At 43.8% G+C, this 23,670-nt stretch overlaps 1 protein-coding gene across 1 annotated transcript in view; it reads left to right on the forward strand.

Annotated features, from left to right (window-relative positions):
• MYO18B (myosin XVIIIB) overlaps positions 1-23,670 on the forward strand; it is a 625,429-nt gene that overhangs the window by 434,628 nt on the left and 167,131 nt on the right. The window contains exon 35 of the mRNA XM_075825873.1: positions 2,314-2,466. Coding sequence (XP_075681988.1) covers positions 2,314-2,466 — 153 coding nt within the window. The remainder of the gene's footprint in view (positions 1-2,313; positions 2,467-23,670) is intronic.

The raw sequence follows: 23,670 nt of genomic DNA on the forward strand, positions 1-23,670 counted from the left end.
TAAAGCTGTTATGTTATTTAACCCGCACGGTGAACGCCGTAAAAAATAAAATTAAAAACAATGGAAAAATTGCTGTTTTCTGTTAATCCTGACTTAAAAAAAATGTGATAGAAAGTGATCAAAAAGTCGCATCTACTCTCAAATGGTACCAATAAAAACTGCAAGTCATCCCGCAAAAAACAAGACCTTATACAGCTATGCCGACGCAAAAATAAAAAAGTTACAGCTCTTCGAATGTGACAATGGAAAAATCTAAAAAATGGCTTGGACATTAGGGCCCAGAATGCCAGCAGGGGGAAGGGGTTAAAAAGAAGCGTACACCCTTTAATGTATTTGGAGAAAATCACTCAAACTATCTCCTTTAGGCTAGAATCACACACACAGTTTTGATGCAGTTGTTTTGGCAGGTTTTGGCTGAGTTTTTCAGAAATGAATCTAAGGGCTGATTCAGACGACCGTGGCGTTTTTGCGCACGTAAAACACTCAGCGTTTTGCCTGCACAAAAGCCACTTACCTTCTCCGTGAGGGAGCATCATATGATGCGCGGCTGCGTGCTTTTCGCGCAGCCGCCATCATTATGACACGCCATTTGGATGCTTGTAAACAGAAAAGCACGTGGTGCTTTTCTGTTTACATTCATCCTTTTGACAGCTGTTGCGCGAAACAGGCAGTTCGCATGGAAGTGCTTCCGTGCGACCTGCGTGGTTTTCACGCACCCATTGACTTCAATGGGTGGGTGATGCACGAAATACGCGGAGATATTGAACGTGCCGCGCTTTTTACGCAGCTTACAAACGCTGCGCAAAAAGCACGGACTGTCTGTACTGGCCCATAGACTTTTATTGGTCCATGCGTGCCGCGTGAAAACCACGCGACCTGCACGGACGCAATTCACGGTCGTCTGAATGAGCCCTAAAAGGAAGGAATGGTATGAAGAAAAGACTGTTGCATCTTTTTTTTCTTTTTGTGTCCACTCAAAAATGCTTGTGTGATCCTGGCCTAAGGCCTCCTTCACACACTGAAAATTTCTGGCATTTTAAACGGCATTAAAAAACTAGCGTTATTAAAATATAACATGCGTTTTAAATACATTTTTAGTAGTGCTGTTAGTGACATATTTTTAATTTATATAATTTGTCATTTTGTATATGCGTTTTTTATGCTGTTTTTTAAGTCCTATAGAAAATTTTTGCCCATGGAAAAAACGCCTGAAAAAAATGCCAAATCCAGAGCATGCTACGTTTGGAGAAAAAAAAAAGGCCTCTGACCACAAAATTGCCTCAAAAACTCCACAAACCAAAACACGATTGTGTGTAGTGCGTTCAATATTTTACTATAGATGTTAATGTAACATCTGGCCGCAATAAAAAACTACCAACAAAACGCACAAAAACATTGTGTGTGAATCCAGCCTTAGTTAGACTGTGGGGAAAAAAAACCAGAATGTTTTTTAATTCTAAGGCTATGTTCACACGGCTTATTTTCGGCCGTTTTTCGGGCCGTAAACGGCCGAAAAACAGAGGAGAAATCAGACGCAGAACGCCTCCAAACATCTGCCCATTGATTTCAATGGGAAAACGGCATTCTGTTCCGACGGGCCGTGTTTTTATTCTGCCGTTTTGAAAAACGGCCGCAAAAAAGATGTGCAGATCACTTTTTGGGACGTTTTTGGAGCCGTTTTTCATAGACTATTGAAAACCACTCCAAAAACGGCTGTAAAAAACGCAGCGAAAATCGCGAGTGGCTTAAAAGAAATGCATCTGCGTATTTTCAGACGTTTTTGACTCAGCGTGTGAACATACTATATATATATATATATATATATATATATATATATATATATTAACTTTTCGACGCCAGTTTTCTGTCGCAGAAAAGTCGCACATGGTACAAAAGTAGCAATATATGGATGGTGAAAGCGACACTTTTCTAAAAATGTGGGCAGAGCTTAGCATAAGGGGACGGGACCACCGGTCATAATTTGATCATAATTTTAGGCCAGAAACTAGCATAAACTATGCTACAAATCTATGGCTGGCATAGAATTCACATTCTAAGCATTAGCGGCCAAAGATGCGCCTAATTTATTAAGAGGCATGCGCCTCTTAATAAATTAGGCACATTTTACTCCAACTTTCTTTATATTAGGATTGGCGTAGTCTTAATAATCTCCCTCGCCCCCCACTGTGTATTCATATGCAGTAGCGTTTTTGAATAAATTACACTTTTTCTATAATTATACTACTTTTCAATACATGCAATAAACACAATCACTTTGATGGATATGAAATAATGAGATCCTTTGCTCTTTAGATAGGACATCGTGATTTTGATGTTGAAAAGCGTCTCCGGAGAGATCTAAAGAGGACTCACGCCTTGCTGGCTGACCTGCAGCTTCTTTTGGCCTCCATGGGGGACTCAGGACCAACCGTAGATCGTGGAGAACTTGAAAGAGTTCACTTACAGGTGACATTTAAAATCCTCAAATAGACTAACTCAATGCTTTCAGCTAGTTAATCTAGTTCAGTTACTACTTCATCTCAACCACACATAAAAACAACCGACATAGACATGGTACAATATAAAATTCTAACAACTGGAATAATAGATTGGTTTTATATATAGTATAGTAAAATGAGTTAAATAGAGTTGTATCTTTTTATCGTACGTATTCAACCTGTATTCTGAGCATATAAAGAGAACAAGCGTGACTGAAAGTAGATGATTTAAGGTGAGAAAAAGAACAATACCCATCAATATACAAAGTACAAAACAGTCTTGACTTCACTTACTTGTGGACAAAGTGGTAACTTATTATTACTAACAAATAATCTAGCAGCCAAGAAGTGTGACATGTATGTGCTGGATTTTCATCTCAGATATGCAAGAAACCCTAACAAGTCATGCAGGTATAGGCATTTATCCTATATCCTAGAAAAAGACTGCAGATGCCACCATTAATAGGTTTAAGGCCTTTTACCCTTAGTAGTCTTGTCTCATCCTCCAGCATGATCTTATCCACGTACCTATCCATGGTCCATACATGACACCCGGTGATGTCACCTCAGCTGCCCTGGCCTTTATGCTTAAAGGCAAAACTATAAACCAAATGGAAGGAGGAACATATTTTCTGCTTGGTTTGCCGAAATTCCTTCCACCATCATCCAGATGACACTGATTATTGAGCAAAGGCCTCTATAAACTGGAGGCAAAAAATATATATATTCTTCTATATGTAGAATGATAAAAGGTATAAAAGGTATAAATGCTATTAGTAACCCTTTCATGACTAAGGGTCATTGATGCCCCTGTGTCCAGGTCAAATTTTCCATTTTTTTATATGCACTTCCTTAAACGATAATATCTTTGAAACCGCTTTGGATATCACAACTATTTTTACTTTGTTTTTTTACAAGACTTATGAGGCTTTTATTTTCTAGATTAGTTTAATTAATGCAGTGCTTTTAATTTTTATTATGAGCAGACAAATCACTAAAAATTAAAAAAATACAACTTTTTGTTCATTTTATATATATATATATATATATATATATATATATATATATATATATATATATATGTTTGTTTTTTTTAAATCTATATACATATACGTACACTGTAGAGGTCTGTAACAATTAGTACTCTCCATCACCCTGGATCGCTGTGAGGGGAGAGTGACTGTGTCTAAAAATTGGAATCCATTTCCCAGCCGTCTGACCGTTTTTGACCGGCAGTTGAAAAAAATGGATGAATTTTATTTGTTAGGGTTTTTTCGTCCCAGCCCCCTGAAAACATCACAGTGCCCATGTAGATAGTGACACAATACCACTGTAGATCGTGCCACATTGCCCACATAGATAGTACCAGTGCCCACATAGATAGTGCCCACTGTAAATAGTGCCACAGTGCCCACATAGTGCCACAGTTCTCCCTGTACATAATGCCCACATAGTGCCACACACAGTGTCCATGTAGATAGCGCCACAGTTTCCCCTGTATTTAGTGCCAATATAATGCCACAGTAAAAATGTCAGCGGCAGAAGCCACCGGTGTGCTCACCCAAAATGTTTGTCCTGGGATCTGTAGTGTTTCATAGGAGTGCAGTCGGAAAGGGGGCTTGTAGGCAGACAAGGAATCCAATGTAGAAAAGTATAAAGGAGAATCCTCAGCACATCCACATTTCAAAGTGTATAAAAAAAGAGCTTTATTTGGTCATAGAATTAAAGTAAATGGCACCCTCTTCCTGTAAATAGCACCACTGTAGCTCCCTATAGGAGCGGAATCCTTCTGGCCGAAGATTCCGATCCTACAGGAAGCCCCTGATGCCTCTGTCCATATATGGACAATGACATCAGGGGTTAACTCTAAAAGCGGAAACCCCTGCCAGAGCGGGGATTCCGCTCCAGGAATGGCTCCTGTCCATATATGGATAGTGACCCTAGGGGCTTCTCCAGTAGCGGAATCCCCGATACAGAGCGATCTGACACCGGGGATTCCGCTCCTAGAGAGAGCCGCTGACGTCATTGTCCATATATGGATAGTGACACCAGAGGCTTCTCCAGTAGCGGAATCCCCGGTGTCGGACGGGGATTCTGCTCCTAGAGAGAGCCACTAATGTCACTGTCCAAATGGACAGTGACATCAGGGGCTCTCTTTAGAAGCGGAATCCCCAGCCAGTGTGATCTTACACCGGGGATTCCGCTCCTAGAGTCCGTTCAGGTGGTGCTATCTACAGTGGGGGGGGGTGCAATACTATATACAGAGTGGGGGATTGCTATCTGCAGGGGGTGGCACTATCTACAGCAGGGATGTAGAGACAGCGGTTGCTCCCTCTAGGAGGGGAGTCCTCGGCCAGATCACTGGCCAGGGAATTCCGATGCTGGGGGGAGCTTAGGTGGCGCTATCTACAGAGGGTTTTGCGCTGCCTACAGGGGGTTGTGGGTGGCACTACATACAGTGGGGGGGGGGTGTATTTTGGGGCTTTCAAAGCCCAGGCTGACATGAGAGTGCAGTGCTGCTCACACCGAAGCAGCACTGTACTCATTAAACCTGTTCCATATACATGTGCTAACTGCACGGGGCATCAGCAGTTAGAACGTATATAGCCGTATAACAGTTGTGAAGGGGTTAAGCGTAACGGGGTCTTTCAATGTAACATGATGTAAAAATTCTAACAAATAAAGTTAATGCATATATACAGATGTAGCCGTCTTTACCTTGACTTTTAACGCATTAAATAAACAGTGGCTAGATCTCTTAGGCTGGGTTCACACGACCTATTTTCAGACGTAAACGAGGCGTATTATGCCTCGTTTTACGTCTGAAAATAGGGCTACAATACGTCGGCAAACATCTGCCCATTCATTTGAATGGGTTTGCCGACGTACTGTGCAGACGACCTGTAATTTACGCATCGTCGTTTGACAGCTGTCAAACTACGACGCGTAAATGGACTGCCTCGTCAAAAGAAGTGCAGGGCACTTCTTTGCAACGTAATTTGAGCCGTTCTTCATTGAACTCAATGAAGAGCAGCTCAAGATTTACGAGCGTCACAGACGCCTCGCATAATGCGAGGAGGAGCTTTTACGTCTGAAACGAGGCAGCTGTTTTCTCCTGAAAACAGTCTGTCTTTTCAGACGTAAAAGCCTCTCATCGTGTGCACATACCCTTATCATGACTTTTTCAATGACTTTTCAATGGCTTTTGTTGTGTGATATCACGCTGCAGCAAGTTAACAGAATCAAGTTAAAGAGGCTCTGTCACCAGATTTTGCAACCCCTATCTGCTATTGCAGCAGATAGGCGCTGCAATGTAGATTACAGTAACGTTTTTATTTTAAAAAAACGAGCATTTTTGGCCAAGTTATGACCATTTTTGTAATTATGCAAATGAGGCTTGCAAAAGTCCAAGTGGGTGTGTTTAAAAGTAAAAGTCCAAGTGGGTGTGTATTATGTGCGTACATCGGGGCGTTTTTAATACTTTTACTAGCTGGGCGCTGTGAAGAGAAGTAACATCCTCTTCTCTTCACAACGCCCAGCTTCTGACAGTGCAGACCTGTGACGTCACTCACAGGTCCTGCATCGTGACGGCCACATCGGCAGCAGAGGCTACAGTTGATTCTGCAGCAGCATCAGCGTTTGCAGGTAAGATCGACTTACCTGCAAACGCTGATGCTGCTGCAGAATCAACTGTAGCCTCTGGTGCCGACACGATGCAGGACCTGTGAGTGACGTCACAGATCTGCACTGTCACAAGCTGGGCGTTCTGAAGAGAAGAGGATGATACTTCTCATCAGAGCGCCCAGCTAGTAAAAGTATTAAACACGCCCCGATGTACGCACATAATACACACCCACTTGGACTTTTACTTTTAAACACACCCACTTGGACTTTTGCAAGCCTCATTTGCATAACTACAAAAATGGTCATAACTTGGCCAAAAATGCTCGTTTTTTTAAAATAAAAACGTTACTGTAATCTACATTGCAGCGCCTATCTGCTGCAATAGCAGATAGGGGTTGCAAAATCTGGTGACAGAGCCTCTTTAAAGATGGCTACATTGGTAGGACATTTTTTTAATGCTTGACTTTCCTGTTATCTAGCAGCTACTAGAGGTAAAGTAACATGATTTCTGTTCTAGCAATGTATATGTAATATATTCTGTTAATATATGTAAACAGGAACTTCCTATTTTTACTGTAATTGTTGCCATGTTTAGACATATGATTGGTGTTTACTATAGTTTTATTGTAAGCTAAAACACGTTTGCAACTGAAATGATATGTACACGTATATGTTCTGAATTGGCCGTGCAGAATTAGCTTTTATCTGATCTGCCAAAAGAGAGCGTCCAAGAGGATTGAAAAATGAATGTACCAATGGGCTCTTTGCCATGTCCTGTTGTGTTAACTGTAATAAATATGTTCAATCTGCTACTGCACAGCTTGCCTCACTCTTCATGGCATCCCATCCCACTTACAAACTGATCTGTGCCTCAGTGTTTAGATGGCATGTGTTCAGCTAAGGAGCTTACTATTGTGGCCACTGCAAGGATTAGAACTGGCCAACACCAATATAATCCTTACAACAGTTGGTTTTGTTCTGCTCTAAAAATAAACACTGTGCAAAATAAACCAGGATGGAAAGTGACCACACAGGGATCCAACAAATTGTAACACAGCTGTCTTAGCAATTGTGTGCCAAAAAAACCCTCTTCTGAGTATAATGGGCAATTTGTATGAATAATAGCTTAACCATCACTGCTTTGTACACGTTCCCCTTGTACAATCTCACAGGAAATTATAGTATAAGCAGATCTGTAGCTAGGCTTTCCTTCACCTGTGCCCCCCCCCCCCTATTTACATGCACACTTAAAATGTAAATAAATTTGTCCATATACACACTGTTACAGTCGCTGCATTCCACTGCCGTGTATTTACCGAGTGCCCCCGTGTCTTCTGGCTACTCTCCGGCACCGCTCATCTGCTCCAGTCACTGTTGCAGGCGACCTCTCATGCTGCCACCGCTCACTTTCTGACTTGGTGTCTGGAATTCCTAGTGCGTGCGATGACTCTTCCTGCCTCTTGCTAAGTGACTCATAACTAACCTCTGCCGTCTGCCCTGACCACTATTTAAGTGACCCCCGTTATGAACTTTTCCGTCTGTCCTGAACTTTTGTTATGCTGCCACATGTACAGTTAGGTTCAAAATTATTTGGACAGTAAACAAGTTTTGGCATTTTAGATGTTTACCAAAACATATTGAAAATACAGTTATATAATCAATATGGGCTTAAAGTGCAGACTCAGCTTTAATTTGAGCTTATTTACATCCTAATTTGAGGAAGGGTTTAGGAATTACAGCTCTTTAATATGTAGCTGTCTCTTTTTCAAGGGACCAAAGGTAATTGGACAATTATCTCTAAAGCTATTTAATAGGCTGCATGGGCTATTCCCTCGTTAATCCATCATAAATTAAGCAGGTAAAAAGTCTGGAGTTGATTCCAGGTGTGGCATTTGCATTTGGAAGCTGTTTCTGTAAACCCACAACATGAGGTCAACGGAGCTGTCAATGCAAGTGAAACAGACCATCGTTCGGTTGAAAAAAAAATGAAGAAATCCATCAGAGAGATAGCACAAATGTTAGGAGTGGCCAAATCAACAGTTCGGTACATTCTTGAAAAAAAACAGCGCACTGGTGATTTCATGAATTCCAAATGGCCTGGAAGTCCACGGAGGACAACAGTGAGAATTATCGCAGAATCCTTTCCATGGTGAAGAAAAACCCCTTCACAACATCTACCCAAGTGAAGAACACTCTGCTGGAAGTAGGTGTATCAGTATCTAAGTCTACCATAAATAGAAAGGCCAGATTAGACTTTGCCAAACAACATGTAAAGAAGCCAGCCCAGTTCTGAAACAGCATTTTTGGACAGATGAAACTAAGATCAACCTGTACCAGAATTATGGGAGGAAGAAAGTATGGAGAAGGCTTGGAACGGCTCATGATCCAAAGCACACCACATCCTCTATAAAACATGGTGGAGGCAGTGTGATGGCATGGGCATGCATGGTTACCAAAGGCACTGAGTCACTAGTGTTTATTGATGATGTGACCGAAGACCGAAGCAGCCGGCTGAATTCGGAGGTGTTCAGGGATATACTTTCTGCTCAGATTTAACCAAATGCAGCTAGGTTGATTGGACATCGCTTCATAGTACAGATGGAGAATGACCCAAAACATACTGCAAAAGCAACCCAGGAGTTTTTTTTGGCAAAGTGGAATATTCTGCAATGGCCAAGTCAATCACCAGATCTCAACCCGATCGAGCATGCATTTCACGTGCTTAACACAAAACTTAATGCAGAAAGACCCACAAACAAGCAACAACTGAAGACAGCCGCAGTAAAGGCCTGGCTGTAACGTCTATGGCCACGGCCCGTCGTTCTGACTTACCCCTCGACGGCCGTGGCCATGGACTCCTGACTTGTGTGCAGCGTCATCCTCCCGTGAGGCGCCGGCACTCACTTCTGGATTACGAGACAGTCTCCGGAGGGCGTGCGCGCGGGCTCGCTCTTAAAGGGCCAGTGCGCGCATATTGCAGAAGTTTGTCGTCCTAAATGGTCTCCTAGTGTCTTCCAGTTTCCCAGTGTACCCTGTTCCTGTATCCTATTTCCGTGCTACCCTGTTCTAGTGCCGTGCTGAGTTGTTGCCATATTGGACTACATTCCATGCCTGTTTCGCTACACCACTGCTGACGTCTACCCGCTGCCTGATCCCAGTTGTGCCTGCCTTTCTACTGTCTACGTTGCCTCAGGTATCCCCTCTGAACTATTGACTCTGTACTTTACCTGTTTGGCCAGCTGCCGGTCCACTACGCAGTACGGCCCAGTGGGTCCACACCTCGCATCGTGACAGTACGCTCTGGCCATGGACTCCGCTGATCAATTCAAAAGCCTGGCACCCTCCCAAGCTATGCAGGCGGACCTGCTGGATCTCCGAGCTATACAAGATCAACTCCTTGTGGCAGTGGACACTATGGCACAGCAGCTAGGGATGCTAGTTGCTTCTCTTCCTGTCCCTATGCAAAATCCTCAGGTCGATCCTCCTGCTACACCTCCTGGCAGTTCCGGCTCGGATCCTCGGTTCTCGCTGCCATTGCCCTCTCGATTCTATGTAGACACCAGTACGTGTTGGGGGTTTCTGAACCAATGCTATATTAATTTTACCCTGCACGCCCGAGCATTTCCGTCGGACGGAACCAAGATTGCATTCATCATGTCTCTACTTGCCGGCAAGGCCCTGGCATGGGCTAATCCTATCTGGGAACGTCAGGGTCCCGAGACCCAAGACTTTCAGGGATTTGTGCAGTTATTCCGGACTGTTTTCGAGGAACCAGGGCGAGTCTCGTCGGCAGCCACAGCAATCTTCAACCTTCGCCAAGAGGACACCTGTGTGGGCGAATATACCATCCAGTTCCGGACCCTGGCAGGAGAGCTATCCTGGAACAATGAGGCCTTGGTGGCATCCTATTGGCATGATCTGTCGTCCGAGATTAAGGACGAACTGGCCGCACATGATCTGCCACCTGCCTTTGATGACTTGATTCTGCTCGCCACTCGGGTAGACATAAGGCTGAGGGAGAGATCTCATGAAGTTCGTCAGGAAAGTAGGCTTCCTAGACTGGCGCCCAACTTCCAGCAACCCCTCTTGCCGGCGTCTATTGCTTTGCCCGAGGTTCCGATGCAAGTGGACTGGCTAAAATTGTCGGTTCAGGAGAAACAGCGTAGGCGCACCTGTGGACTGCTTATATTGCGGCCTCGCTGGCCATGTCGTGCGTCTGTGCCCGCAGAAGCCAAAAAACCCTAGCGCCTAGGTTTGGTTGGAGAGCCAACCCTGGGCGTCACTGCATCTAATCGCGAACTCTCTTCCAAATTATTCATTCCCGTAACCATCATTGCTGGCGAGAGGTCCAATCCGGTCTCTGCCTACCTGGACTCTGGCTCTGCTGCCTATTTCATCTGCCAGTACCTGGTGGACCTTCTTCAGTTGCCTACTGTCCTGCTAGAAAGGCCATTGATTGTTGCCTCGGTGGATGGACTGCCATTGCCTGACCCAGTTGTGTCTGTAACCAAGCCGTTGAGACTTCAAGTAGGAGTTCTTCATGCTGAGCTCATCTCCCTGTTTGTTCTGTCCAAGGCCGTCAATCCCATGCTGCTGGGTTTGCCTTGTCTCCGTCTGCACGCACCAGTCCTGGATTGTAACTCTGGAGAGGTACTCCAGTGGGGTCCGAAGTGTCAAGACCGCTGTCTGGGCCATGTCCAGTCACCACAGCCTTCTCCGCCTCAGTCACTAGCAGGCTTGCCTTTTTGTTTCGCTATGTTCTCCGATGTCTTCAATAAAAAGGAGGCTGAGACCTTGCCGCCACACTGGGCATATGATTGTCCGATCGACCTGGTTCCTGAGTCGTCCCCTCCTCGCGGTAGAGTGTACCCTCTCTCCTTGCCAGAGACCCAGTCTATGTCGGCCTACATTGTGGAGAATCTTGAGAGGGGCTTCATTCGTAAATCCTCATCCCCGGCCGGAGCAGGGTTCTTCTTTGTCAAAAAGAAAGATGGATCGCTACAACCTTGCATTGACTACCGAGGTCTGTGTAATTCCCCCGCAGTGTTTCTAGAATTTGTCAATGACATTTTTCGTGATCTACTTTATGTTTGTGTTGTGGTGTATCTCGATGACATTTTGATTTTGTTCCCCAGATCCAGTAACTCATCAAAGTCATGTCCGCCAGGTGTTGCTTTGCCTAAGGGAGAATCGCCTTTATTTCAAGCTGGAGAAGTGTGTGTTTGAGAAGAAGTCTCTATCCTTCCTCGGCTACATCATCTCTGATCATGGCCTCAAGATGGACCCCCAGAAGGTAAAGGCTGTCCTGGAGTGGCCACGCTCCCAAGGCTTAAGGGCCAATCAACGCTTTCTGGGATTCGCCAACTTCTACCGGCTGTTCATCCACAACTTCTGATCTTTGACTGCTCCTATCTCCACCCTCACTAAAAAGGGTATGAACGCCAAAATGTGGACTGCGGAGGCAGAAGCCGCAATTGAATACTTAAAGAAAGCCTTCACGTCAGCCTCTATTCTTCACCACCCTGATATATCTTTACAGTTTTCATTAGAGGTGGACGCTTCCTCTGTCGGTGCTTGTGCACTCCTGTTCCAGAGGGGTTTGAAAGGCAAGGCTGTGGTATGTGGCTACTATTCCAAGCTGTTTTCCTCCGCAGAGCGCAACTACTCGATTGGGGATCGGGCGTTACTGGCCATCAAACTGGCTCTGCAGGAGTGGAGACATCTTCTGGAGGGTGCTGTTCATCCTATCCTGGTCTTCACGGATCACAAGAACTTGACCTACCTACAGACGGCCCAGCGGGTGAATCCTCGTCAAGCCAGGTGGTCGTTGTTCTTTGCTCGGTTCCGGTTCGAACTCCACTACCGACAAGAATGTGAGGGCGGACACCTTGTCTAGGTCTTTAGAAACTGAAGACACTGTGGAATCCCCACAGAAAATTATTGATCCGTCCTGCATTTTCTCTGTGAATCCCCTGCAAATTAAAGACATTCCTCCGGGAAGAACTTTTGTGCGTCTGGCAGACAGAGGAAGAATTTTTCGCTGGGGTCACCGTTCTAAACTGGCTGGTCACGCGGGTGCTCGTAAGACCCAAGATCTGATCACCTGTCAGTTCTGGTGGCCCACACTACCCAAAGACGTTATGGACTTTGTCTCCTCATGCACGGTGTGCGCAGCAAATAAAGTCGCCCACTCCAGACCTGCTGGTCTGCACCAACCACTGCCTGTGCCCGTTGCTCCCTGGCAGCATGTCGTAATGGACTTTGTCACAGACTCCTTCTGCGGGTTGCAGTGTAATCTGGGTGGCGGTGGACCGATTTTCTAAGATGGCTCATTTCGTTCACTTGACTAGCCTGCCTTATGCTGCTCGACTGGCTGACCTCTTCATACAACACATCTTCTGTCTGCACGGCTTCCCTCTGCATATGGTCTCGGACCGAGGGGTCCAGTTCACCTCGAAGTTTTGGAGAGCACTCTGCGGTATCCTCGGTGTAAAGTTGGACTTCTCTTCGGCCTATCATCCACAGTCCAATGGGCAAGTCGAGAGGGTTAACCAGATTATGGAGAACTATCTGCATCACTTTGTTTACAGACAACATGATGAATGGGTGCAGTTGCTTACGTGGGCAGAGTTCTCTTATAATAACCATACTAGTGAGTCCACCACCTCCAGCCAGCTCTTCATCGTCTATGGCCAACATCCTCGTATACCTCTTCCTGTCTCTACTATGTCCCAGGTGCCTGCGGCTGACTCGACCTTCAGGGACTTCCTACAGATATGGCAACAAACCCAATCTTCTATCCTGCTGGACGTGATCCTCCGCAGTTTCTCTCAGGGACTAAAGTCTGGTAGTCTTCAAGGAATATCCGTCTGAGGGTGCCGTCGTGCAAGATTGCTCCTAGGTTCCTTGGACCCTTCAAAATCCTGCGACAGATCAACCCAGTATCTTACAAGCTGCGGCTGCCTCCTACCCTCAAGATCCCTAATTCCTTCCATGTTTACTTGCTGAAGCCCGTGGTCCTGAACCGCTACTTCAGAACTCCTAGTTCCACAGTGGTCCCTGGCGGCTCATCTGGGACTTTTGAAGTAAGGGAGATTCTGGCAACCAAGAAGGTGGGAGGAAGGATATTTTATTTAGTGGATTGGAAGGGGTTTGGCCCAGAAGTGAGGTCTTGGGAACCAGAGGAGAACATCGATGCCCCTGTCCTCATGAGAAGGTTTCTCTCCCGCTCTGGTCCCAAGAAGAGGCAGCGTAAGAGGGGGATACTGTAACATCTATGGCCACGGCCCATTGTTCTGACTTACCCCTCGACGGCTATGGCCAAGATTGTGTCACTGTCCAAATAATTCTGGACCTAACTGTATATAGCACACATAAACAGTATTCTACATTATATACATAAATAGTACCGCCATACCAGACCACACAAAAAATTGAGACCCCAAACTAGACCCCAAAATGTGTTCATACCGCAGATCATTCCCCAAAGACCATTTCATTACTTTAGACCACTAACTTGACCCAAAAGTTAATTCAGGCCCCAGACTAGACCCCTAAATTATATTTAGACTCCAGACTAGACCCCTAAAATAATTCAGACCCCTAAATCAGGCCCCAGGTCATTAGAAAAAAGTCCAGAAAAAATCAGACTCCAGATCTCTAAATTAATTTCAGTCCCCCTAAATGTATTCTGACCCCATCCTCCCTACATTAATTTAAAATCCCATACCAGAACCCTTAAATATGTTCAGACCCTACATATTTATTTCATATCTCAGACTTAATTCAGACCCCAGATCAAGCTATTATTCTAAAAGATAAAGGCTGATTTTTTAACGGCTCATTCCCTTCTACATTCTGCACTCAGGGCAAGTGCTTCAGTAGCCATACACAATATTAGGCAGGTAGTTTTAATGTTATGGCTGATCTGTATATATAACCAGCAACCTATTAGCTTGTAATTCTACATGAATCCATTAAGATTATATTAGAAAAAAAAGGTCTTCTTTTTTAGAATATGTGCCACTCCTTGGGCTGTGCCTGGTATTGCAGCTCAGCCCTATTTACTTGAGATGCAATACCAGACCCAACCAATTTACTAACGGGAGTGAGCGAGCAAATGAATCCGCAACCTCAAATCCGTCACAACTCTGATGAACAGTGTCTAAGGCTATGCTATGGTTTTCGCCAGAGCCCATCGCCAGACAGGATGGTTTTTGCTGCATAGAACCCAGGTTGTTTTAGCAGAGTTCAGTGTTGGATAAGAGGTGCAATGCAGGCAAACATGAACAGGATAACCAGACAGCCAGAGGGTAAACAGAAAGTCCAAATCAGTAAGCAAGTAGTTAACAGGTATAGCAGAGGTCAAAACCAGCTGGGAGCACATATTCCAAATCAGTAAACAAGGGCTTATCCAGAGAAAAGCCGAGGTCAAGAAGTTCAGAAGTCAGAGGTATAGAGTATTGTCAGTAGCTTAATCAAAACACTTGAAGACAAGGAAATTCACAAGCAAAGAAAGAGGGGAGGAAGCCAGGTATAAGTACTCCATACTTACACCTGACAGGAAAAAAGACAGAGAAGTGGGATAGGCTCAACAAGGAAAACAAGAACTGCCCAGAAGCTAGACTAGTAGTCATTGTGACGTTTAAAGGGAACAGACGTTTCCTAACAAAGCAGCTGTTACTGGGCTAAGAGGTTGAGGAGGTACACTCAGACGCAAAGCAATTATTCCTCTAGCTATCTCGATCTTTAATGTGGGTTTTCTTTTCTGCAGATTATTTGGCATTACTATCCATCCCATTATTATCTACTACAAATATTTATGCTGCTGTTTGCGTGACTGCAGCTCAGTTTGCTGTGAACAAGTTAGTTGGAGACCTGTGAATTCTGGTTACACCCCTGTCTCCGTTATTTGAATGTGCCTTTTTTTTTTGCATTTGTTGATTTATAGAATACCAGTATAAAAGTTTCATACATCCACAAACATAAAATGTTAGGTCCAACCTCTACTTGATAGCTTTAAATGCATCTACCCAAACCCTATACAGTATATTTTTGTATTGATGTTTTTAACCTATAAATATAGAAGGAATATAAAAAAATCTATTTTGTATCGCTATGGCAAATGGACAAGTAGTGCGACTTTCTACACCTGTCTAGTGTCGCATTGATATAAGAGTTTACCAAACTTTACTGATTTATTTCAGACACTTTATGATCTGTTTTGCCAACACCTATACTCAGATTGTTGGGCATAAGTGCCCTATTTTTAAGATTTATACTAATAAAATATTTTTAAACGTTTATATAGGCAGTAATTCATATTCGATAATCTAAACGTACACTACAAACACAGATTTTTTGGAATAGAATATAAAAAATCCAGGTATTTTGTCCAAATTGGATTGGAGTCCATCCCTCCAGTGTTGAAAGCTACTGTATTAGTTTTAACCAGTAAGTCCCCATTCAACCCATACAATGTCTCTGTGCATATAAATACATCAATGTTGAAAGCAGTAAAAAAAAAACTTTGATTGGAGAAATGTAATGGTAACTGGGAATGAATGCGTTGCCACTTTTGTAACTGCTCATCATGTAATTGGCATAGTTACAATAACTATTAGGCCCCGTGTACACAACAGTGCATTTGTGTCCGCATACTATCCGCAATTGTGGATCAGCAATTGCAGATAGTATAGGGCACATTATATCCTATGGGCCAATGCACACGACTGTGGTTTCTACTATCCGTACATCACCCGAAGCCCAGACCGCAAAAAAAATAGAACATGTCATTTTACGGGCCGCATTTGTGGTCCGGACTTATTAAACTCTATGCACTTTTGTGTGTGCATGGGCCATGATTGCTGACGGCCCGCGGATGACACTTCTCGGGCCGTCCGTGCCATAATCACGTAATCAGCTGAAGTTGTGTGCATGAGGCCTTATTGTGTAAATACCTTTTGTGGGTAACCTTTCATGTATTATTGCCGTTGAGAAATATGAAATGTTTAGTGGTGTTTCTGTTTTAACATCATTAGCATTTTGCTCTTTATCCCACTGAATGTTGTTTCTGAGTATGAATGTATATTTTAGGACCAGTTCTATCACAAACACAAAACTTTAGCACGACTAGAAGGTATGAATTATGCTTGATATCCTATGATTTCAAAATTGAAAGTATTTTGAAGATGTCCACATAGTTTGGTTGATGATCTTGGACACAGGAGATGAATGTCCACCCACTTCTTCGCTTCAAATTGGCAGCTCTCAACAAGCTCAAAGTAAAAGGCCAAAGTAATTTATGGGTGCATGATTGAAAAGAAAATGATATTTGGATGTTTTCTATTCAGAGAAAAAATAGTCTCAAAGATACCTTATGGGAATAGAAAAGAACTCTCCTTGTAATTCTCTACTCGGAAATTGTAATGTATACAACCAGCGAAAATGGCAAAAAACGAAAAAAAAAAATAAAATTGAAAAAACAGATATGTTGCATAATTATACACTATATGTAGTATATATAGTAGAATATTAGGAAATCAGAGAACAACTTCAGAATCTTCAGAGTTTTACACTGAAGAAACTGTATTTTAATATGTTATAGGACAGGTCCTCTCAGACCTAAAAAAAATTCTAATTCGCTCAGTCTTTCTGCTCCCCAAAAGACATATTATAGGAAGTTTAGGAAGCCGAGATCTGGTGTGTCCTTATGTGCAGCCTTTCCACCAGAGTTGTAGGGTATATATGTTGTCCTAATTAAAAAATATCCTACTTGTCTAGAGATCTTATGCAGACCCATGTGTCTTCATGGTTACAGACTACAAAAAATTGCTGTGTGTTGTCTGATCTTGCTCCTGTTGTACTACCTTCCATTTGTCCCCTACTTTTTTCTAGCATACGTTCAGTAGATTATCGAGAAGAAAAAAAAAGATTATCAAGAAGTAGGGAAAAGATGAAAGGCAGTATGACTGCAGGATCTGACTATATAAGGTTTGTTTGTAGTCTGTAACCATGGAGATATAACCATAAGGAGAATTTATTAACCTTTCTGCACCAGTTTTCTGAAGTAAAAACAAGTACAAGGTACTGACACAGGGCAGTGTCAGGATGTGTGATGCAGTACTCAGGATGTTTAGTGCTGCAGTGAGAGCCTGAGTGGACCCATAGGGGAGAAGCGGAGCCATGAGGTGAGCATACAAATGCGACAAATTTATTAAGAGGTGTTCATTTTTTAAATAAATGTGTCGCATTTCACGCTAGAAAACAGTTTTCTAAGACTGGCGTATGAAACGCCAGCCTTAATAAATCTCCCCCTTAGGCTTTATTCACAAAATGGTAGAATATATTTAATCAAGCATATTTGCAAAGTTGCTTCACTTTACTTTAGATGACTTTAGAGGAGCAATAATTGATGGTTGCAAACATGTACATAGTCTTTAACCTCTTTGCACAAATGGGCCTATTATTGAATCCTAATTGCGGTCTTTTGACAGCAAGAGGACGTAATGGTATTATCATGAAGGGTCTGTGGACCCACTGAGCCGTACCACCTTGGCGGTAAGGCAGCTGGCCAACAGGGCGCAGGTGAAAGTCTATAGTTCGTATAGGTACCTGTGGCAGCTCAGATGGCAGCAGGGCAGGCTCAGCTGGGACTAGGCAGCAGGCAGACGTCAGTCGAGGTGAAGCAGGTCAGACGTGGATACAGTACGACACGACTATGACACAGCACAGTGCTCGACCAGGAAGGTATGGAATGCTAGGAACAGGAACTGCAACAGTTACAGGAACAGGTACAGGAACAGGTACAGGTAACACACTAGGAAGCCATCACATAGACAGACTAGGAATACACAACAAAGCTCAGGCATGGGAGGATGGGGCTGGGACCTTCTTATAGCCCAGGGTGCTCTGAAGCAATCAGCTCAACTACCAACATGCGTGCGCTCTGCCTTCTCAAGTCTGGACTGAGCTCGTGAGCGCACCCTGGTGGTCACTGTGGAGCAGGACGGCCGTATGTGCAGACATCTCTTGACAGAAGGGCGTCGACTGGATGGAAGGAGTTCAAGGTCAGCGACCACGGACGTTACAGGTATGCCCAATGCATATTACGGGCACAGGAGCTGTGAATGCACTATCAGCAATAGGTACCAGCTGTGATATACAGCCAACATCCCGCTGCAATGGTTGAGTTCGGAAATAACTTAAATTCTAACCGTTTAACCCCTTAGAGCCATGGTTAATTGCGACCAAGGCCTCTAAGTGGCTACAGAGGAAGAAGGCTCCCTCTGTCACCTCCATCAGTGCCTTATGACACAATTGCAGGGCAACGATGGGTTACATATATAGTTACATATAGTAAACTATAATCCAGCAGAACTGGCCGAAACATTGCAAAACGGTGACTCGAGTCTGACAGCAGAACAGAGTATGATATTAGATCGCGTGTGTCATAGCGTAGATGGTACTTTTGGAGAAATCCTGTTTTTAGATGCACCCGCTGGGACGGGAAAAACATTTCTCACCAAAGTCATCTTGGCCCAAATACGCAATCAAAGCAAAATTGCTTTCACTGTCGCTTCATTGGGAAATAGCAGCCACATTGTTGCCCAGAGGCAAAACCGCCCATACAATGTTCAAGATTCCGATTGGCTTGAATCTTACAGAAAGTCCAGTGTGTAATGTTTCTAGAAACAGCGACGAAGCAAGGGTTCTACGCGATTGCAGCTTAGTAATATGGGACGAGTGCACTATGGCAAACCGTAAAGCGGTAGAAGCAGTAGATAGAACCTTGCGAGATATCAGACAAAATGACCAGCCCATGGGTGGTATGACAATGCTTTTCTGTGGCGATTTTAGGTAGACTTTGCCAGTCATACCATGAGGAACAAGGGCAGATGAAATTAGAGCCTGCCTAAAGAGCTCAAGTCTGTGGCGCATTGTTATACCGATCCATTTAACAATAAATACGCGTGCGCGAACAGGAGGCAACCCAAATGCACAAGAGTTTTCAGATTTATTACAAAACATTGGTGACGGCACGTATCCGCAAGAAGAAGGAAAAGTTATTTTGCCTGATAATTTATGTCGTACTGATCCATCACTGCAAGACCTCCTTTCTTCTGTGCACGGTGACCCAACACAGGTAACAAATCATGAAAACTCTTGAGCTATTTTGACCCCTCACAACGACCAGGCAGCAGCAATAAACACTGAAATATTGACGTGTGTTCATGGGGAAAGTGCATAATATATCTCTATCAACAGAGTCAATAAACAAGAAGACGCTACCAACAATCCAGTGAAATTTTTAAATTCCCTAAGCACACCCGGTCTTCTGTCACACAAAATTAATTTAAAAGTCGGCGTCCCCATAATTCTCCTTAGAAATTTAAGCCCACCAAAACTATGTAACGGCACCCGAATAAAAGTCACAAATCTACAAAAAAACGTGATAGAAGCTGAGATTTCAACAGGATGCAGCGCAGGTGATAGCGTTTTTATACCCCGAATCCCCCTTATTCCAAATAATTTTCCCTTGATTTTAAACGTGTACAGTTTCCTGTCAGCTTATGTTACATTATGACCCTCAACAAAGCGCAGGGCCAAACGCTGCGCGTTGCGGGCGTGGACCTTAGTGTTAGCTGCTTTGCGCACGGCTAGATCTTTGTGGCTCTCTCCCGTGTTAGCAACTCCACCAATCTTTATGCACACATCCCTGGTGGTTCTACTGCTAACATTGTTTACAGGGAAGCATTGTCGTAGTGAACCTGACTACTGAAAGAAAATTATTTTTATTTGCAGTTTGTTTATTGTCTTTGTTTTTTTTTCACTTTGTTTTGAGTATGGTCCAAGGCTAGGAGTATACTTATAAAAAACGGCATCGGTACGTTTTTAAGTGGTCTGTGCATACGAAGTCGCGGGCACAGCTAGTTATAAAACATGACTTGTCCCTCAAAAAGCAAGCCCATATACATCTACTCATGGCTCTTGGAATGCAGCGACATAAAAATAATGTTGTTTTTTTCTTATGAACTGTGCTATAATTGTGCAAATATAGCAAAACATATAAAAAAATATACATATTTGTTATCGTTGTAAACCTACCAACCCATAAATTAAAGGTAAAACGGTGGCATTTGTGGGGTTAATAAAAGGGAATCAATAAGTTATATGTACCCAAAAATAGTGCAAAATGGTGAAAAATGCAACTCATACCGCAAAAAACAATCCCTTATACAGATCCGTTGATGGTAAGAGAGAAAAAGAGATGACTGTCAGATATAAGTTTGGTATCGCTGTAATCGTAACGACCCACAGAATTAAGTTAACATGTTATTTATATCGCACGATGAACACTGTAAAAGCAAACCCCAAAAAACCTTTCTCCATTCCCTCCCCCAAATTTTTTTTTTAATACATCATATGTACCGAACAATCGTTCCTTTAAACAAATACAACTCTTCCCGCAAAAAAATAAGCCTTCATACGTCTACATTGACATAAAAATGTATGTCCCTCAGAAAGCAGTGATGAAAAAACTTTAAAGAAAAATCGCTATATCCTCAAAGCCTAAAATCTTGAAGGGGTTAAGTTACAGTAGTAAAAGCTACCCACAACTGCTACCCAAGAAGAAATATAGTACTTCAAATTAGTCCAATAATGTCTGCTTCAGATTTGTAAAGCCCCAGCTCTGCATCTATTTCTATACTGAAAAAAAAACTTTCATTAAACATAGTAGGATATTTTGAAACAATTACCACACAGAAGATCACCCCAGGGCTTCCTCGAACCCTGTAAACATTACTTGGTGTGCTTGTTAAATTAAAGGGGTATTGTAATGACAAGGTAGGGAGACAGACAGGTGAGCCCTAATCTACCCGCCACTCAGTCCCTGCCTACTTGCAACGACCCGTCCTAAGCGACGGGGTACAACTGGGCAACGGTCCCTACGCTCAGTAAGTGCAAGACAGACAAAATAGACAGGGGTACACAGAAGCTAGGGAAACGGGGCAGCTGCCCACGGAGACACCGTGAGCAACAAGAGTGGTGAACGAGCCGAGTCAAACCAGGAGTGAGCGAGGTACAAAACGCTGAGCAGGAGAGTGGTCAGAAAGCCAAGGTCAATAGCAAGCAGAGGATCAGTAGTACAAGCAGCAGCAGCAGCAAGCCAGGAAACAAGCATAGAAGAATCACAGGCAAAGGAGGAACAGGAAAGGCAGGTATAAATAGACAGTGGGCGGGAACTAGCTCCGTCTGGCCAGGCTGTGATAGGCTCTCCCACTCCTAAGCCTGCCATCCTGAGTGGTGGAAGATGGAGTCAGTCTCACAGACATAGGAGCAGGTGCAGACTGATTGCCCACGGGCGTCGACACAGAACCTGTGTCTGGCAAATCCTTTACAGGTATTCTTATTTCGATGATTCTATTTAAATTAGTCCTTTATGTAAAGTTAATAATTTTTGTATTTACCTTTATTTTTCTGTTGTGCACCATTTCCGAGATATTACATATCAGGTCCCTTTCATTATTTGGGCAGTGTTTCCAATAGGGAGATGAGAAAACCCTTTAAAGAGGCTCTGTCACCAGATTTTGCAACCCCTATCTGCTATTGCAGCAGATCGGCGCTGCAATGTAGATTACAGTAACGTTTTTATTTTTAAAAAACGAGCATTTTTGGCCAAGTTATGACCATTTTTATATTTATGCAAATGAGGCTTGCAAAAGTACAACTAGGCGTGTTGAAAAGTAAAAGTACAACTGGGCGTGTATTATGTGCGTACATCGGGGCGTGTTTACTACTTTTACTAGCTGGGCGTTCTGACGAGAAGTATCATCCACTTCTCTTCAGAACGCCCAGCTTCTGGCAGTGCAGACACACAGCGTGTTCGAGAGATCACGCTGTGACGTCACTTCCCCAGGTCCTGCATCGTGTCAGACGAGCGAGGACACATCGGCACCAGATGATTCTGCAGCAGCATCGGCGTTTGCAGGTAAGTCGATGTAGCTACTTACCTGCAAATGCTGATACTGCTGCAGAATCAACTGTAGCCTCTGGTGCCGACACGATGCAGGACCGGTGAGTGACGTCACAGATCTGCACTGCCAGAAGCTGGGCGTTCTGAAGAGAAGTGGGTGATACTTCTCATCAGAACGCCCAGATAGTAAAAGTAGTAAACACGCCCCGATGTACGCACATAATACACGCCCACTTGTACTTTTACTTTTCAACACGCCCAGTTGTACTTTTGCAAGCCTCATTTGCATAAATACGAAAATGGTCATAACTTGGCCAAAAATGCTCGTTTTTTAAAAATAAAAACGTTACTGTAATCTACATTGCAGCGCCTATCTGCTGCAATAGCAGATAGGGGTTGCAAAATCTGGTGACAGAGCCTCTTTAAGGATAACTGTTGGAGTATTTACTTTTATCTTTTTCCTTTATCCGTTTTTTGGGTAGTTAGGTCATGTGTAGTCACATTGCCTAGAACCAATGTCCATTTTGTGTTGCTTCTTCAATCCCAGGATTGCTATACAAGCATGCTGGTGATATTACAATAGTACAGGGATAAGAAGATAATAAAAGCACTTTGCAATGGATTCTGATATGTTTAGTTTATTGACAAATGCATTCTATATTTGATGTAAAATGACTGCAGGTTGCCTCTCCAAGGTTAGAAGTAAAGTTTTATCACAAAAACAGGTAATAGCTACTGGGATTTACATTATATAAAGCATTAACCCCTTCCCGACATTTGCCGTACATGTACGTCATGGAAAGCATTGACTTCCCGCATCTTGCCGTACATGTACGTCAAATGCAGAAGGGGTTACCGTATCAAAAATAAAAGTTTTAAAGTAAAGATGGCTGCTGTTCATAACAGCAGGACATCTGTACACGATGCCCAGGGGGGTGTCGCCTCCCCCCCGCATCGGCGATCGCCGCCATTGGCCGTTCAATTCAGACCGGCCAATTGCGGCTGTTTGCGGCTTTTGCCAATCACTGTGCCACAGGGCACAGTGATATGGTGGTGATTGGTGCTGTCTAGGACAGCACCAATGACTACCATGTTCCATGTAAAAAATGGCGGTGATGCCAGCCCCCAGATCGCTATGGTTGGTCGGTCAGCACCGACCGACCAATCGCAGCCATGGCGGGTGTTTGAAACACCCTACACCAGCCCTGCCCACCTCATTCCGGTTAGGAACGGTGAGCAGAGCTGGTGTGACCGTCTGTGAAGCCAACTTACCGAATCTGAGGCCTTCTGTGCTGCGATCCTGCTGTGACGTCTTCATCCGACTGCTTCCTGCAGAAGAGTGAACCGTCATCATCATCAACTGTGCTGCTGCTGATTTTTTTTTTTTTTAGCAGCAGCACTTGTTTTTTTTCCTAAACTTCTTATCCCTGTACCCTCCCCCCCCATCCCACCCTCCCCATCTTTCCCTTTTTACGTCCTGCGGCCGCCGAGTGCGGATCAGTGACCGCCATCACTGACCGCCAATTTTTGGCACAGGACTTCCTTTTTTTTTGTATTTTGCACCTCCCTGTG

The sequence above is a fragment of the Rhinoderma darwinii genome, chromosome 1 (genome assembly GCF_050947455.1).
Source record: "Rhinoderma darwinii isolate aRhiDar2 chromosome 1, aRhiDar2.hap1, whole genome shotgun sequence".
Taxonomy (NCBI): Eukaryota; Metazoa; Chordata; class Amphibia; order Anura; family Rhinodermatidae; genus Rhinoderma; species Rhinoderma darwinii.